General features: G+C 36.4%; 1 protein-coding gene across 4 annotated transcripts in view; it reads left to right on the top strand.

The window, feature by feature from the left end:
- Positions 1-17,681, top strand: part of SLC41A2 (solute carrier family 41 member 2) — a 116,954-nt gene that overhangs the window by 83,641 nt on the left and 15,632 nt on the right. For all 4 annotated transcript variants that reach the window (XM_066263341.1, XM_066263361.1, XM_066263370.1 and 1 more), the window contains exons 8-10: positions 3,286-3,365; positions 13,137-13,268; positions 14,122-14,270. In XM_066263341.1, coding sequence (XP_066119438.1) covers positions 3,286-3,365; positions 13,137-13,268; positions 14,122-14,270 — 361 coding nt within the window. The remainder of the gene's footprint in view (positions 1-3,285; positions 3,366-13,136; positions 13,269-14,121; positions 14,271-17,681) is intronic.

The following is a 17,681-nucleotide window of genomic DNA, read 5'->3' as shown; positions in this document are numbered from 1 at the left end:
TAGCAGGAGACAGGAATCAACTTGGGAGAGACTAAATGAGAGAGCCTCTAGATTCAGAAACACCTACACAAGTAAGATTTACTCTGCTGGCAATCAGGATTATACCCCCACACACACAAAAAAAAAAATTCCCCCAGGCAAAAAGCTAGAGAATGTCTTTCTAGGGCAACTCTTAAGCACTGCGAAAAACCTGCATCTACTCACCCTACGGATCTTGTAGTGGAAGAGCTGCATTGCCCCCTGACCACTGCTCGGTGAGGCCCGCCTGCCGACAAGCTCTGCCCAGGCACACAGAGAGCTCAGGGTGCTTTGCAGTGTCCCTTAAGGAGGGGTAGACTGGAATGGATCACCAGAAGCAACAATCAGTAAAACAGAAGATTGGGTTGAGGACCCACCTTGGAAAGCAAAACCTCTAGAGAGCAAAGACGTAGACAACTGGTGGCATAGGAGAGGAAAATATTAAAGAAGTAATATAAGAAAATCCCCCAGGACTGAAGAACATGGGCTTCCAGAAGGAAAGGGCCCAATGACGCTCCAGCACAATGAATTGGAGGAGGAGGGACCCAAATCAAAGCACACTGTCCTAAATCTCAAAACCTTCCAGAATAAAAATGAATTGTATACAAAGGTTTGGGAATCAGAATGCTGTCCAGTAGCCATACCATAAGTGATGCCTTCAAAATTCTGAGGATCGTTATTTTAAACATAAAATATGGTTGCAGTATCAACCAAATGTAAAGATAGACTCAAGAAATTTTCATACATGCAGGATTTCAAAACATTTGCTTTTCATATGTCCTTTTATATAAAAATTGATAGAAGACAGTTTTATTAAAATGAGGAAATAAATAGGATGACATAGGAATGAGGCTAGCACGTGGTTTATTCTTCCATAGTGTGTAGATTGTTTTTTCCCGGGAGGATTCAGACAGCAGGATCCTGTGAAATGCTGGGACTGACTCCACGGGAGAGACTGGGGGCACGACAGCTGCACCTGGCCGGGAGAGCTCCAAAGCAGCGGGCTTAGCGAGGGAGGGCTCCACGGGGAAAAGTGGAATTCCTGATGAGTTTGTATTCAGAGGCATTTCATTGACTTTGCTACAAATATGAGGCTGCATCAGTAATTAGTAACTAAAAGAACTTAAGAAAAACATGAGACAAAGCAAAAATTTCAAGTGAGGAAATCTTATAGTATGCTGTGTGGCTTAGTTGTGAATTATGATCCCATGGCTATAATAAAGTAAACCCTAAATATTTCATCAAAAGTTCAAACAGATTGCCCTGGCTGGTTGGCTCAGCGGTAGAGCGTCAGCCTGGCGTGCGGGGGACCCGGGTTCGATTCCCGGCCAGGGCACATAGGGGAGGCGCCCATTTGCTTCTCCACCCCCCCTTCCTCTCTGTCTCTCTCTTCCCCTCCCGCAGCCAAGGCTCCATTGGGGCAAAGATGGCCCGGTCGCTGGGGATGACTCCTTGGCCTCTGCCCCAGGCGCTAGAGTGGCTCCGGTCACGGCAGAGCACCGCCCCCTGGTGGGCAGAGCCTCGCCCCTGGTGGGCGTGCCGGGTGGATCCCGGTCGGCGCATGCGGGAGTCTGTCTGACTGTCTCTCCCCGTTTCCAGCTTAGGAAAAAAAAAAAAAAAATTCAAACAGATTGTCAGGATAGGGCGAGAAAGAGAATTGTGAAGGGACTAAAGTGAGGAGGGAGGAGTGAGACTCAGTCCTCATCTGCCACAGTGGACGTCATTAGAGAAGTGTTTAAAATTAAAAATCAAGAGATAGTAGGGAAAACATGTTATTTAGAAATAAAGAACTAAATGCCAGAAGGAACAGCTAATGAAGTTGGAAAGAGTTGCTGGTGGAGAGCAGGATCTGGGCGGTGGGACTAGGGATTATTTTAAAAGCTTGGTGGTACTTTCACTTTTTTAAATAATGCTCATGTGTTCGTTTGCTAAAAAGAAAATGTAATAAAGGTGAAGAAAAATACTTTAATAACTTGAGTTTTTACTTTTTTAAATATACATGATTAAAAATGTCTGGAAGGCTGTTTACTAACATGCTAACAGTATAACTGAATAATGAAACTGGTTGATTTTTATTTTGTTCGTTTGTATTTTCTTACTTTTCTATAAGTTTTATTACCTGGGTAACAGAAATATTTTTAAATGTTATTTTAACAAGTGTTCATTATATATGCATAGCATATATACGTTTTAGTAGGGAGATTTATTCTTTGAAACATAACTAGTTTTTTCTAATTGGGTTTAAAATATTCAAGTATTTCTAATGATGACTATTTTTGGACTTTATAGGGTACCTTTTAATGGGAACTCTTAATACTTGAGGCATATTAAGCTATTCATTTATTAGTAAAATAAAATAAAAAGATTTAATAATTTCCTAATGTTAACTATTATTACGTACAAAGGTAGTGGTAAAGAACTTTGATCTGATATTTTTACTATAAATTCCATTCTGTGACAGCATAAAGTTAATTTTTCTGTAGTATGAATTACATTTTCTTAGAAGATTTAGGCAACAGGATCTCACGGAATATTGGGTCTGGCAATATTTTATAGTATATAGACCAGGAGATTAAAGTTAACCAATTAATAATGGTCTTAGAAACTTAAAAAGTCTCCAAGCTCCACTGAGACGTTGAGAGTTTGTGGCTGGCCACTATGTATATAAAACTGTGTGTTATTTTTCCAGACCTCTATTTTCAAGAGCAGCTCTTTCTGTAGCTAAAACACATTTTAATTTACCAGTGATCAGACATACCCTAACTTGATCTAGTTTTAACACATGAAAATTCATCCCTTTCCTGCCTTACACTTCAAATATGAAAAGATACTCATTTTAAAAATTATTTTTAAATTATAAGAGCAATAAATGCACATGATTTTAAAAATTCAGTAAGCACTGAAGTATATAAAATGACCATTCTTCCTCTCTCAGTCTCACCCCCTAGAGACAGATATTGTTGATTAATTTCTTGTATGTCCTTCCAGACATTTTAATGCACTTAAAGGATATGCTTTTCCTTCCTACAAGTCACATATCTGGGAGATCAGAAAGAATCTGGAAATGTGGGGCTATAGCTTATGCCATATTTTATTTTCAACATTTTGTGATTGACATTGATTTTTTACTTTAAATATTTTTATTCTGTTTTTGTAATGTCTAAATATTTTATTTTTAAAAGTAAGGGTGTTTGTATGGAAAGAACAGCTTCAAATCAGTGCATTTTCTTTCCTCTTCCCTAAATGATATGATTTTATATCTTTCAGCATTGGAGGCCTTATTTTGGACACAACTGTATCTGACCCAAACTTGGTTGGAATTGTTGTTTACACACCAGTAATTAATGGTAAGAATCAGACATACTATTTCATAATGATATCAAATCTATATATACTCTTAGATGCTGGTAGGACTCTCAGGGCTCAGATTTAAAGAAGGCCCTCTCCTCACACCTGTCATCTCTCTCCAAGCCGAGGTCGCCACTCCCAGTCTGAACGACGTTCCCTTTTCTCAGTGTGCAGAAGACATTTTTTGAAAAGAAATCTTTCTTAATCTTTTCACTAAATATTAGTTTCAGAGTCAGGCATACCTGATTTGTAAGGATAATGAGGCCAACTATGGTATTTCAGTTCTGGATATTTTGGTTTTATCTGCTATCTTGTGTTGTTTTATTGATGCTGCTGTCAGTTTTCATGGATAAATTAGAGTTAGCATAGTTTAAACATTGCTTATGTTAATTCAGTCTGTTAAAATCTATTCATTCCTCCACAATAAAATCAATAAAAATTAAATATAAAAATAAAGTAAATAAAATTAAAAATTTATCATTCCTCTGCTGATCCATTTAAAATCTGCCATTTTATTTTATTACTATGTATAAAATGGGAATACCAGTACTTAAATTTACAGGGGTTTTGGTATGGATCCTGTTTAATACGGTAATTTCCATCCCGCCCTGCTGGGTCTCAGGCTGGCTCTCATTAAATTAGATTTTAGTATAGCCTGAGCCAATATAATTTACTTGGGGGAAAAAACATGTCATAGAATATACTACACACTTAATATAAATTAGTTTGTATATTTATATATAAGAAAATATGTTATAGGAAGACAGGTTCTCCACTATCTAATTTTATATCTAAACTTTCTCCTCTCCATTTGAATTTTGTACAGCTTTAGAATGTCCACATCTCCTCTGTGGATCCCCTGTCCCACTTTTCCTGGTGGCACCATTCTCCCTGTCACCTACCCTGCGTCCCAATCAACCTGGCCCTGCATCCTCTTTCAATAGACAGTGACCCAATTTTGTTGACTTGTGCTTTAACGTAATTGACTTGTTCACTTAGAGTATAACAAGCATATGTTACCTTTGTAGTCACTCCAGGTATTCAAGTAATAAAGTAGCCTTCCTGACTCACTCTGTATTCATTACAAATTAAATGTCACTAACAACTTGTTTTCCTTAAACTTAGTTTTTGTTACATGTCTCAGAACGATGAACTTAATTAACATTGGTGTCTTTCACCTATCAAACCCAGTTTGAAATCCGTCTAGTTTCTGAGGCACTCTCTGCTGTTGCACACATACACCTCTTCCCTTTATTATTCTAACCAGATTCTTATATTGTGGCTGTCCAGAGTTCTGATTTTCATTGCACTGCTTTCCTTCTACCTGTTCAAATCCTCTTCGGTTAATATTGGTTGATGAATTCACTAGCACAAGCATTATCTATTCATGATTGTTAGAGCTATATTGTCTACCGTTTCAGTGAGAAATATAACTTCAATTATAACAACCCATTATTAGTGAGGGTTTAATGAGTATTTCTGTTATTTCACCCCACATAAAAAAACAGTTCTAGAGCTTTGCAGTATCCCTTTTTTAAAACTGGGTGGTTTGTAGTTTGATTCTTTATAGCTGATATATGTTTCACAAATATGTTTGTACTTACTAAATATTGAGTACAAAACAATAAAAATCTTGGAAGTAACAGTTTTAGATTTCTTGTAAAATGTTTGACAATGAAAAGATTGGAGCTAGGATAACACCTAGAAGTTGAAAGAGAAATTTTCTCCAACGTAGGAGAGATATAGGGATGTTTATTGGCAAGGCGGCAAGGAGCAATAGAGCAGGAAAGATTTGAATGTATGAGGTTGTGAATAATGAGGGAGCAAGGCTTGTGAAATGGTAGCTGGGAAGGAAAGGATACCCCGTAGTTTGATTAAGAAAAGGAGTCCTCAAGAAAGACAGATGGAAACACAAAGGTAAGGGGTGGGGGACAGAGACTGAGATGAAAGGCCTTTCCTTACAATGACAGCCTCAGTTATCCCAAAAAGGTAGATAGAGTCATTTCTCCAGGGCCGTGCTCCCCAGCCTTTTCCATGTCCTGGCACACATAGGGAATGTAGTATTTGGATGGCACACTATGGTGAAGAATGAGGCCACTGTTACCTCAGGCCTAGCCCTCCGCTTCAGAGCTCTCAACACACCTGTAACCCATTCGAGGCACCTTGGTTGGGGAGTTCTGACCTAAGGCGGTGTTTCTCAACTTTTTTTTTCATGATCACACCTTGAAAGACCCATTTTAAACATTTTTTTCCTAAATGAGCTTACCCATGAAATTTTGACATCACAGATATCCTGTTTATATCTATTTATATCTGCATACAGTACATATATTTGTTGTTTATACACAAAATGAGTAAGATTATGTTTCTGCCCCTCAAAACCAGTTTACTCCCCATTAAGAATGCATGATCCAGGGTATGGGAAGTGGAAAACTGGGAGACTTTGTCAGTCATTGTGTCATCTACAAGAGGACTGAAAAGAAGCAGTAAAGTGTAATGAAAGAGTTAGGGACTTGGGAGGTGAATGTGTATTTGGGAAGGGATAACGTGTATTTCTTCTGAAAAATATGAAGAAGATGGAAGCCACATCCGCTTATCCCTTTGCATTTCTTGAAACAAAGAGTAATTACTACATGTGAGTTCTGATAAGGAGTCATGAATAGACAGCAGGAGAAAATGCAGAGATCGTGGAGGTGGTTAAAATGTGTAGGTGTGTATGGAGGATACCAGATCTGCTGTGCAGTTGATTATAAGGATTTACTTTGCAACAAATAGAACTTTCACTTCAGGTTTCCTTAGGGGTGTTCAAAAGAATTCTTGATGTAATTTGAAATATATTCTACAATATGAGTGCTAAACATTTACTGGAAACACCTATTTCCAAATTTAATAAAATGTAAAGTTGGATTTTAAAGCAGTTCTTAAATGAACCTGCTGATAATTTCTTCATAGTATCAAACTTTATAATATCAACTTAGCTTATTCTAACACAAGGCACTTAAAAATTGGGTCTTGTGGATACTGAAGGCTCTCACTAATTATTTATATATTGTCAAGGCTGTTTTTACTAATATTATTAATTTATGTAACAGAGTCTTTATATGCACTCAACTAGCTTTAGTAATGCAATTAGTCTGTGAAGAATTTAAGTAATTTAAGAGAAATGTGGAGACCAGCTCTTAGTAGAAATATAGTCTGTATTATGATTTCAAGAGAAAATTTTTGACATTAAAGAAAGCTATTCCAAGGTAATAATTTTGCTATAGTTTAAAAATATAACCAGTGAACATGATGAGATCGTGATGAGGTTTCAACCCATGAAAGGTCAAAACTATAATAAGTTTTCACATTAATTATGTTGTTTACTTTAAAATTTTATTCACCTTATCTGGAAAAATTATACCATACTCTTTCTAGAGTTCCATTTCATTTTATTTTTAGTTTGGTGTATTTTTAGTTTTGTGCGGTTGTAACACTGGTGTGTCTGTGTTTCCTGGACAACTAAGGATGGCGGGTCAGGGAGTGCAGGAAGAGGAAAATGATAAGTTGATTATAAGGGTTTATTTGTATTATCACCTATGTTAGTCTTGATAGGGTAATAAAGAAATGATAAAAGTAGTTCTCTAAAGTTCTACAAATGTGTTTTTTTAAAGAAGAGAGCTACAACTAATCATTAATAGCCTTTTGTTTTAAATTCAATCCAAGAGCAGTTATAGATAGATATTCTCAGATTTAATAGCTCATGCTTTCTGCATGTGCATTGGAGCATTTCATATCTAATAAAATACCAAATAGAACACTGCCCCCAAGAGAATTCCAGAGTATAGGAAGATGTAATGGAAACTACCATATATACATTCCTCTAGCAAATATCTAGCATTGAAAAATGCATCTGAAGGCCTTCTTTGGCTTGCATTACGTATAATAATTCTTAACATTTGATTCTTCTTTTTGAATGATTATAGGCCAGGGGTCAGGAAACTTTTTGGCTGAGAGAGCCATGAACGCCACATATTTTAAAATGTAATTCCATGAGAGCCATACAACGACCCGTGTACGTTACGCATTATCCAATAAAAATTTGGTGTTGTCCCGGAGGACAGCTGTGATTGGCTCCAGCCACTCGCAACCATGAACATGAGCGGTAGGAAATGAATGGATTGTAATACATGAGAATGTTTTATATTTTTAATGTTATTATTTTTTTATTAAAGATTTGTCTGCGAGCCAGATGCAGCCATCAAAAGAGCCACATATGGCTTGTGAGCCATAGGTTCACGACCCCTGTTATAGGCTGTTCTTATTGGTTGCCCAGTAACTATTTATGAAGGTACTTGTAAAGACTGTGAACTTTTGGGTTTCTGAGATATATTAATTTACTTCCAGTTAAAAGTGTAAGTTACTGGCCTTGTTTATGTCCTGTTATCAGATGAGTACCAATACATACCAGTATTCAAAGTTATCTTCCAGTTGTTTCCTTTATCAAGTGAGCTCAGATTTGGAAAATCTGGACTTATTAATATAGCTATCCCTAACTTCTAGTGAAAAATTCATTGAATAACAGAAGACATTAAATGATTATTAAAATATGGACACCAAGTGATTTATTCCATGTCTTACTTAAAAAAAAATAGCCTGACTGGTATTGGTGTAGTGAATAGAGCATTGATTTGGGACACTGAGGTCCCAAGTTCAAAACCCCAAGGTTGCCAGCTTAAACACGGTTTCATCCGACTTGAGTGCAGGCTTGCTGGCTTGAGCCCAAAGGTTGCTGGCTTGATGCCCAAGGTCACTGGCTTGAGAAAGGGGTCACTGGCTCAGCTAGACCCCCACCCTGGTTGAAGCATGTATGAGAAGAAATCAATAAACAACTTAAGTGCCACAACTATGAGTTGATGCTTCTCATCTCTCTCCCTCCTGTCTCTTTCTCTCTCTCTCTCTCTCTCTCTCTCTCTCCCCCTCTCTATATATAATATATATAATTCATATATATATGAATTAAAAAGTAATACAATTTCTGCACATTCTGTGACTAATGGTTTCTCCAGCAAGTTAAGTATGAGGACTTAAAATTAAGAACATACCAAGTTAGAATCACATTATTTATACAGTTGTACCATCAACACCATCATCATTTGTTGAGCCTTTACCATGTCCAGAAATTGCTGTGTCTTTCATGTATGACTTATTTAATTCTACCACTTATGAATTATATACTAAATTATCATTTTTCAGATTAGAAAACTGAAGCTTCAAGAGGTAAAATTTCATGAAGTCACAGTAAGTGGCTGAGGCAGTTTTTAAACCAATATCATCTGAGCCAGAGTCAGCTCTGCAGAGGATAGAGCTGTGCATTTATGTGCCTTTTAATTATTTAGCCTAGTCAATGTGACTTTGTTTCCCTTTCAAACACATTTTTTATAAGAAATCTATTTTCCTTTAGAAAAGTTTTCAGAACTCCCTGGGATGCATTTTTAAAAATATTTTTATGGAACTGCATTTTACATTATTTTAAGCATTTGCTTTTAATGAATTTTTTATTTACTAAATGAGATGTGGTGAGGAAATTGTGCACATCAATAATTTATTATGGAATGCCAAAGTGTTTTCACAGGGATTATTAACCATTTATGCTCTTGATAGCTATATGTAAGCATTCTTGTAGCTCCTCTTCAGTTACCCACAGGGCAGGCTGAAGTTTTTAAACTATGTAATATTTATTATGCTTTTATTTGCATTTCCCTAATTGCCAATATGGTTAAGCACCTTTTCATAAAGTTTAGCAATTTACATTAACCTCTTTTGTGAATTATCTGTACTTTTGTCCTTTTTTGGTGGTTGGTTCAAGTTCTTCATATATTCTAGTTGGGAGTCCTTTGTGTTACAAAGATCTTGTCTTTTCACTTTCTCTACAGTGTGTATGGATGATCAGGATTTTACAGTTCTACTGTAGACAAATTTATCAACCTTTTCCTTTGTGGTTTGCACCTTTTCTACCCTTTTTATTGTTTTTTTAATTGATTTTAGAGGAGAGGAAAGGAGAGAGAGAAACATCAATTTGTTGTTTCACTTCTTTATATTCTCATTGGTTAATTCTTGCATGTCCTGACCAGAGATTGAACCTGCAACCTTGGTGTATCGGGACAACACTCTAACCAGCTGAGCTACCCAGCCAAGGCTACTTTTACTATTCTTAAAAAAATTCTTCCCATCCATTTTCTATTACCTTCTAAAGCTTAATAATTTTATTTTTCACATGATGTCTTTAAATCACCTGGAATTGTTTTTTGTATATAATATGAGAATAAAGATCCAATTTCATTGGACTTCTTGGGCATATTAATAACCAATTATCTTGGCACTGTTTATTGAAAAGTCTGTAGCACCCTTAATGGATCTGCAGCACCTGGTCTGTCACATTTCAGGTTTCTGTGTGTGTGTGTGTGTGTCTGTGTGTGTGTGTGTGTGTGTAGTTATCAGGTTAAAGAGTCTCCTTTAATTCCTAGTTTGCTGAGTTTTTAATTATTAATGACAAAACATTGAATTTTATCAATTTTTCTGCATTTATTCATATAATGATATTGTTTCCTCCATTCATTTGTTAGTGTGGTGAATTGCATTAATTTATTCTCAAATATTAAATAGCCTTTTATTTCTAGGATAATCTAGTTTGATTGTGATGTATTTATATATGCATTTAATGTTTTTCTGGGTTTGATTTGCTAATAGTTTGTTTAGTATTTTTATATTTATTTTTATTTTTAAGATTAGCCTATGATTTTGAACCCAGACTTATGCTAGCCTTATTATTTGAGTTAGATATACTCACTCTTATTCTATACTGTAATATAAGTAATATGTGTAAGATTGCAATTATTTGTTGCTTAAATATTTGGCAGAACATACTAAAAAAACAGGCAAATAAACCTATGTAGGTATGGTGATTTAGCAAGGATGATTTTAAATTTAAATTTAAACTTTGATTCAGTTTATTTAATCATTTTAAAATGTTTCAGATTTTCTATTTCTTCTTAAGTTAAGTTTGTTAGATATTTTTAGAATTTTTAAAAACTATTTTTAGTTTTCAAGTTTATTGGTATAAACTTGTTCAGAATATTCATTTTTTAAAAAATATTGGCAGTAATTGGAATTATTACTCCCCTCGCCTTTTTTTTTGGTTCATGATGTTTTTGTGGGTTTTTTTTTTCAGAGAACCAGTGTTTAGTTTTTATTGATCTCTTAAATTTTTTCTGTTTTTATTATTTTGTTTTTCTCTCTTTTCCAACTTTTGTTTTTTATTTTTTTATTGAATGTATTGGGGTGACATTGGTTAATAAAATTATACAGGTTTTATTTTTATTTATTTATTTATTTTTTTTTTTTCTCCATTTTTCTGAAGCTGGAAACGGGGAGAGACAGTCAGACAGACTCCCGCATGCGCCCGACCGGGATCCACCCGGCACGCCCACCATGGGGCGACGCTCTGCCCACCAGGGGGCGATAATCTGCCCATCCTGGGCGTCGCCATGTTGCGACCAGAGCCACTCTAGCGCCTGAGGCAGAGGCCACAGAGCCATCCCCAGCGCCCGGGCCATCTTTGCTCCAATGGAGCCTTGGCTGCGGGAGGGGAAGAGAGAGACAGAGAGGAAAGCGCGGCGGAGGGGTGGAGAAGCAAATGGGCGCTTCTCCTGTGTGCCCTGGCCGGGAATCGAACCCGGGTCCTCCGCACGCTAGGCCGACGCTCTACCGCTGAGCCAACCAGCCAGGGCAAATTATACAGGTTTTAAGTGCATCCAACTTCTTGAGATGGATGCTTAGCTCAGTAACCCTTCGTTCACTTCTAATATATGCATTTTTAAGACTATAAGTGTGCCTCTTAGTACTGCTTTAGCTGCATCCCACAGGCTTTTATATGTAGTGTTTAATTTCCATTCAATTACAAATAGTTTGTAATTTTTATTATGATTTTTTAACTCACATTATTTAGAGGCATGTTCTCTCAGTTTTAGATAGTGGAGGCATACATCAATTTTTTTAAATTTTTGTGTGTGAGAGAGAGAAACAAGAAGAGAGACAGATGAGAAGCATCAACTCATAATTGTGTCACTTTAGTTGTTCATTGATTGCTTCTCATATGTGCCTTGACTGGGGGCTCCAGCCAAGCCAACAACCTTGAGCTCAAGCCAGCAACCATGAGGTCATGTCTATGATCCCACACTCAAGCTGGCAACCCTGTGCTCAAGCTGGTGAGGCTGCACTCAGGCCAGTGACCTTGGGGTTTTGAATCTGGGACCTCATCATCTGATGCTCTATCCACTTCACCACCACTGGTCAGGCATCAATTATTTTAGTATAAGGTTTTTCTATCTTAACACTACTGACATTTGGGACAAGGTAATTCCTTGGATGGGGGGGGGGCTTCCTGTATATTGTTGGATGTTTAGCAACAATTTATGCCTAGAAATAAGGCACAGTTTTTCTTCTGTTAGATCATTAGAATGGAGGATTGAGTCAATCTAATCAGTATTTGAGCTGGTTTTGCTTTTTTTGTGGTTATCATAGTTATGTTCAGTGCACCACTGACTTCAAATTTCTTTATTGATGAGCTCCTGCTGCCTTATGCTTAGTGTGAAGACTGGAATACAGTATGTCTATAGCACGGAAGACTCAACTATCTGTGCTCCTGTTCCTCTTCTTACAATAGGCTGCTGGTGCTGGTTACTTGGTGTAAGAGTTTGGTATTCTCTTGCACTGCTTTCAGTGTTAGGCAGTTCTTATGCACTTGGTCCTCAGAGGTGAGGCTTTCTTAGTGTTTCTTCCCCTCCCGCTGTTGGCAATCAAACTTTGCCAGACTGGGCTTAAGCAGGATTGTTCTTCTACTCCTCCAGCGGCAGACAGCTTTGCTTCTACTTTTTCTTTAGTGGCAACTGATCTCTCTCTGGGGTCTGGTAGTGCTCACATTTCCTTCCCTACCCCAGGTGGCTTTTGCATTATATGAGAGAGGGATTCAGAAATAGATGTGATTTCTTGTTGTGTGCCACCAAGGTTAGCTGTCTTGTCTTCTGCCCTATCTCGTCCATCTCACAAGCTCTTGGTGGAGACTTACAGAAATAGCTGGCAAGTGAATGTGTATGCCTTGTGTCTAGGACTCTCAAGTATGCTAGCCCACACTTAGCATTTAAGAATTTGAAATTTTCAGTTATTTTTTCCTACTTGCTTTAATGACTACTGCTTCTTCTTCCCATATTCTGTCAAAGGAGAAAGAGTTTGGGTGTCCTGCCTCACCTTGGAAGTGGGGTGGGTTCACCTCTTGTCATCAACTCTTCTCAGAGTATATAAGGATAATCTAGATTAGAAGTGACTTTCTTGATTTTTTTTTTTTAGTGCCGTATACAGATTTTTTTAGTAAAGTGAAGAAAGTATCAAGCCATGTCTATTTGAATAAATCTAACTTTTTTCCCTCACATTAAGATGATAAACATGATATATCTTGTTACTTAGTTTTATATCTTGGTATTGATAGTAATTTTTAAAAATTACTTATTTTGATCTGCTTTCAGACCAGAATTTAGATTTGAAAAATGTCTTTTATAACAATGATTTTTTTATGCCTCTGGTATATCTACCTCAACATAAATAAATCAGCATTTCAGAAGAACTTTATATCTTGTCTTATTGGCCCAGGATATGACATAAAGAAGCTTGCAGCTGGTTGAATTTATAGAAGTTGTTTAAAATATGAGTATACCAACTTTGTTTTCCTTTTACAGGTATTGGTGGTAATTTGGTGGCGATTCAGGCTAGCAGGATTTCTACCTACCTCCATTTACATAGCATTCCGGGAGAATTGCCTGATGAACCCAAAGGTTGTTACTCTCCATGTAGAACTTTCTTTGGTCCTGGTATGTGCTTGTGGATTTTTATATACATATTTGATTTCAGGAACTAATCCTCTCTGTGAGTATAGGTGGGCAACATTTGTTGAATACATATTTTGTTTGTGAATATTGCACAACTTTATTTCTGAGTGCTAGATTTTAAATTGATTTTGTTCATTAAATCTCAGTGGGCAAAATCATTTGTATTAATTCTGCAGTTGCTGAGGAACTTTGTATAATTTTTCACTTTTGTCCCTTTATCTAAGATATCTTGTTTGTGAGTTAGGAAAGAGGAACCTCATGGACGCAAGCAGACATTACTAGGGGATTTAGGGAGACAGATGGATGTACTGCCTTTGCTATGTTAATCTTTTTTGGCCTTTCTAAATGTAGGCATTTGATCCCAAACAAACAGGATGGGGATGATAACCTCAATTACAAGGAACAGTGCATTATTTATGTCAACTAGGCATGTGATTACCAAAAAACTAAAACAATTTTTGACTTTTGAATGAGGATTGGAAATGCCCTGCCTTGTGATATCAGTGAAAAAAATTTAAAGGAAATATAAAAGTTAGAACATTTCATTACTTTAAAAACTTTATATTTTTCTTATAATAGGTATTAAAGTCTGACCAATATTCTTCAGAACTAGTTTTTGTCAACCATCTTTTATTTAATTGACATGTAAGATAAAGTGAGAATTTCAAAGAATTAGTGAATTGTAAATAGTTGAAATTTGTTTTTAGCAATTGAATTTTATGTGATTCTATGTGATGTAGTAGCTTAAAGGAAATTCTCAAATTTTAATAGGTATAACTTATTATTAACCAAAATACAATTTTGTTTTTAACAACTTTTACATTTTATATTACAGGAGTAAATAATAAGTCTGCTCAAGTTCTACTGCTTTTAGTGATTCCTGGACATTTAATTTTCCTCTACACGATTCATTTGATGAAAAGTGGTCACACTTCTCTAACTGTAATCTTCGTAGTAGTATACTTACTAGCTGCTGTGTTACAGGTAAGAGTCAAATCTCTTGAAATCTCCTTTATGCTTAGATTGATGTAAAAGTGTAACTAGGTAAATCTAAAGGCACATGAAATATTTAAACACTTCAAAAATCAACTTGCTGCCTTTGTATTGATTTGATTTTTTTAAAACCAGTAACTCAGGACCTGTTTTAATATGATCTGATCAATAGAACCTTTGGATTTCCTGTTTCCTGGATTCCATGTCTTCCTGTTTTTCATTTTCTTGTTTTGTATGAATACATTTTCTAATAGATTCCTGAGAAAGAGTGCATTGGAGTATATATATATTGAGCCTTTGCATGGTGTAAAATGCTTTTTTAAAACATGGATATGTTGACTAGATATAGAATTCTAAGCTTTTTAAAAGAATTTTGAAGGTGTTGCTTTCTTGCCTTTTAACTTTTCCCATTACCATTGAGAAGAACAGGTACCATTCTCACTGCTGATTTTATTATACAAAATTACTTTTATTTCCCTAGAAGCTTGCAAGATCTTCTCTTTTTCCCCATTGTTCTTAAATTTCATGTTGATGTGCCCTGGTTTAGGTATATTTTAACTGTTTTGTTTAGCATTGTTTAACTTTTTCAATCTAAAAATGCATGTTCTTCAGTTGTAAGAAATTTTTTTGAATTACGTTCGTCTCTTTCTGGAATCTTATTTGGTTCCTGGGCCTCTTGCATTGAACTTTTTATCTTTTCTTATTCTCTATTTCTTTATCATTTTTCTCCTCTTTATGAGAGACTTCTGTGCCTTTCTAAATCCTTTCTCTGTTGTGTTACTGAAGTTTCTGGAGAGAGTAGATTTGAATACATATGCTCGACTTTCCATTTTACATGGAAGGCTATTAATTTTGAAATTTAAGAAAATTGCCTTTATTTTCAAAATGTGTGATCAATATGATACATGTACAAAATTTTATTTTTTTTATTTTTGTTTTTTTTTGTTTTTTTTTCTGAAGCTGGAAACGGGGAGGCAGTCAGACAGACTCCCGCATGCGCCCGACTGGGATCCACCCGGCATGCCCACCATGGGGCAATGCTCTGCCCAGCCGGGGCGTCGCTCTGTCACGACCAGAGCCACTCTAGCGCCTGGGGCAGAGGCCAAGGAGCCATCCCCAGCGCCCGGGCCATCTTTTGCTCCAATGGAGCCTTGGCTGCCGGAGGGGAAGAGAGAGACAGAGAGGAAGGAGAGGGGGAGGGGTGGAGAAGCAGATGGGCACCTCTCCTGTGTTCCCTGGCTGGGAATCGAACCCTGGATTTGCGCACGCCAGGCCAACGCTCTACCACTGAGCCAACCTGCCAGGGCCCAAAATTTTAAAATTAAATAATACCAAACAATTCTACCTTTCAAACATTTCTCAGAGACGGTCACTTTGAAGAAGTAGTTTAGGTGTTTCTTCTGGTATTTATCTGTAAGTTTTAAAGTGGTATGCCTAAATGTCTAGCTTTTGATTAATCTCTTTTATTTAGATTTTTGCTAATAAAAATTGAGGGTTCTGAAGTTGTTATAGTGGTTCATCTTTCCTGTATAGTTATATCACAAGTTTTTGTTAAATTAGTAGTCAGTGTTTCTATTAGGCCTATTTAAACATTGTTTACTGTAGATCCAGATAATATACTATGATTATATTTTTTTGTATTTTTATTTTTCTTGGGGTTAATAATCACATCTTTTTTCATTTGTATTATTTTTCATAAACCTATCCTTAATTTTTTCCAGCTGTTCTAGCTTTATTTTAGTTTCTTAGGCATGGCTTCTTGCAAAGCCTTATAGGGTTTGGTACCTCCTACACTGAGAAATCCTGACCCCTAAGAAAGGCATTGAAACAATTCTTTGAAGAGATAACATTTAAATTTGGCCTTCCAGGGGTTTGACATATAAGAGTGAGGCTAGAGAATAAGTGTGGGAACATTATTCCAGTACAAGGAAACTGCGTTGATGATAATGATGCTAATGAAATTAACTGACAGTTACACTGTTTCCTCATGCACTGTTAAATGTTTTGGTTCAGTTCATTTTTACAAAAGATTCTGTAAGATTTTTTCCTTTGATATAAATCAGTGATTTTCAAAGTGAAGTATATACAAAATAATGCTTGGTGTATGGGAAGAAAAGATTAAAACTTCTATTTATGTATTTTACCTCATTTGTTTGAAATGTCTGTTTTCTTCTATTTTATGATTGCTTTGTGATAAACATAGTATGTTAGTACAGTATTAAGTATGCTCAAATATTTTATTTTGAAAGGGCTACATGATGTAAAACATTAAAGATTACTGAGTAAGAGCATAGAGATGAGAAAGCACAGAGCTTCTGAGAGAAAGAAAGAAATTCATACACAAGACCCGAGAGAAGGGAGTAGCTGAGACAAGGTTCAAAAGGTAGAGTAGGGACGATGTAGATAGAAAGGCAGTAAGTGCCAGGCAAGGGAGACTAGAATCTATTCTTAAAAATAACAAAAACCCTTCTGTGATGTTTTATAGTGCCTGAGATTTTATTAGAAGTCACCTATAAGTAATTCATTCATTTATTTATTCAATAAACCCTTGTTCTAGTAAATGCATGAATGGGTTTTAAATCCCAGGATGAATAGCCTGACCAGGCGGTGGCGCAGTGGATAGAGCGTCAGACTGGGATGCCGAGGACTCAGGTTTGAGACCCTGAGGTCTCCAGCTTGAGCGTGGGCTCATCTGGTTTGAGCAAAGCTCACCAGCTTGTACCCAAGGTCGCTGGCTCGAGCAAGGGGTTACTTGGTCTGCTGATGGGCCGCGGTCAAGGCACATATGAGAAAGCAATCAATGAACAACTAAGGTGTCACAACGAAAAACTGATAATTGATGCTTCTCATCTCTCGGTTCCTGTCTGTCTGTCCCTATCTATCCCTCTCTCTGAATCTCTCTCTGTCTCTGTAAAAATAAAATAATTATAAATAAATAAATCCCAGGATGAATAAATTCAAACCTGATCCTCCAGGACTCAGTCTGGAGGGAAGACCACTACATAAACAAATAGTTATAATTAATATAATATCATAATATAATAAATTCTGAGGATAGCTACATATAACTTGCTGTCAGAACTTGGAAGAAAAAGCAACTAACTACCTGGGAAGTATTTTTCCACTTTCAGTAGTGACTAAGTTATTTCAAATGCCTTGTTACTATTGGCTACTTTAATTGCTTTGTATGATCTGGTCACGTATTGTAATTTGTGTTCTCCACTTGTGTAAGAATTATGGAAAAGGTGCTTTCCTCAATCCCATGGGAAATAGTAAGAAATTATTCTTTGGTCTGTTGAAAAACATGCCATTTTTAGAACATGTTCCTATTTTCAACTGTCCTCCTTTGCCTCATGGATTGATTTGACATTGATGTTTATTGTTCTGTTAACGTGTCTGTCT

This window comes from Saccopteryx bilineata, chromosome 1, assembly GCF_036850765.1.
Source record: "Saccopteryx bilineata isolate mSacBil1 chromosome 1, mSacBil1_pri_phased_curated, whole genome shotgun sequence".
In the NCBI taxonomy this organism is placed as follows: domain Eukaryota; kingdom Metazoa; phylum Chordata; class Mammalia; order Chiroptera; family Emballonuridae; genus Saccopteryx; species Saccopteryx bilineata.
Note: the sequence above shows the minus strand (reverse complement) of the source record. Positions and strands in the feature narration are given on the sequence as shown.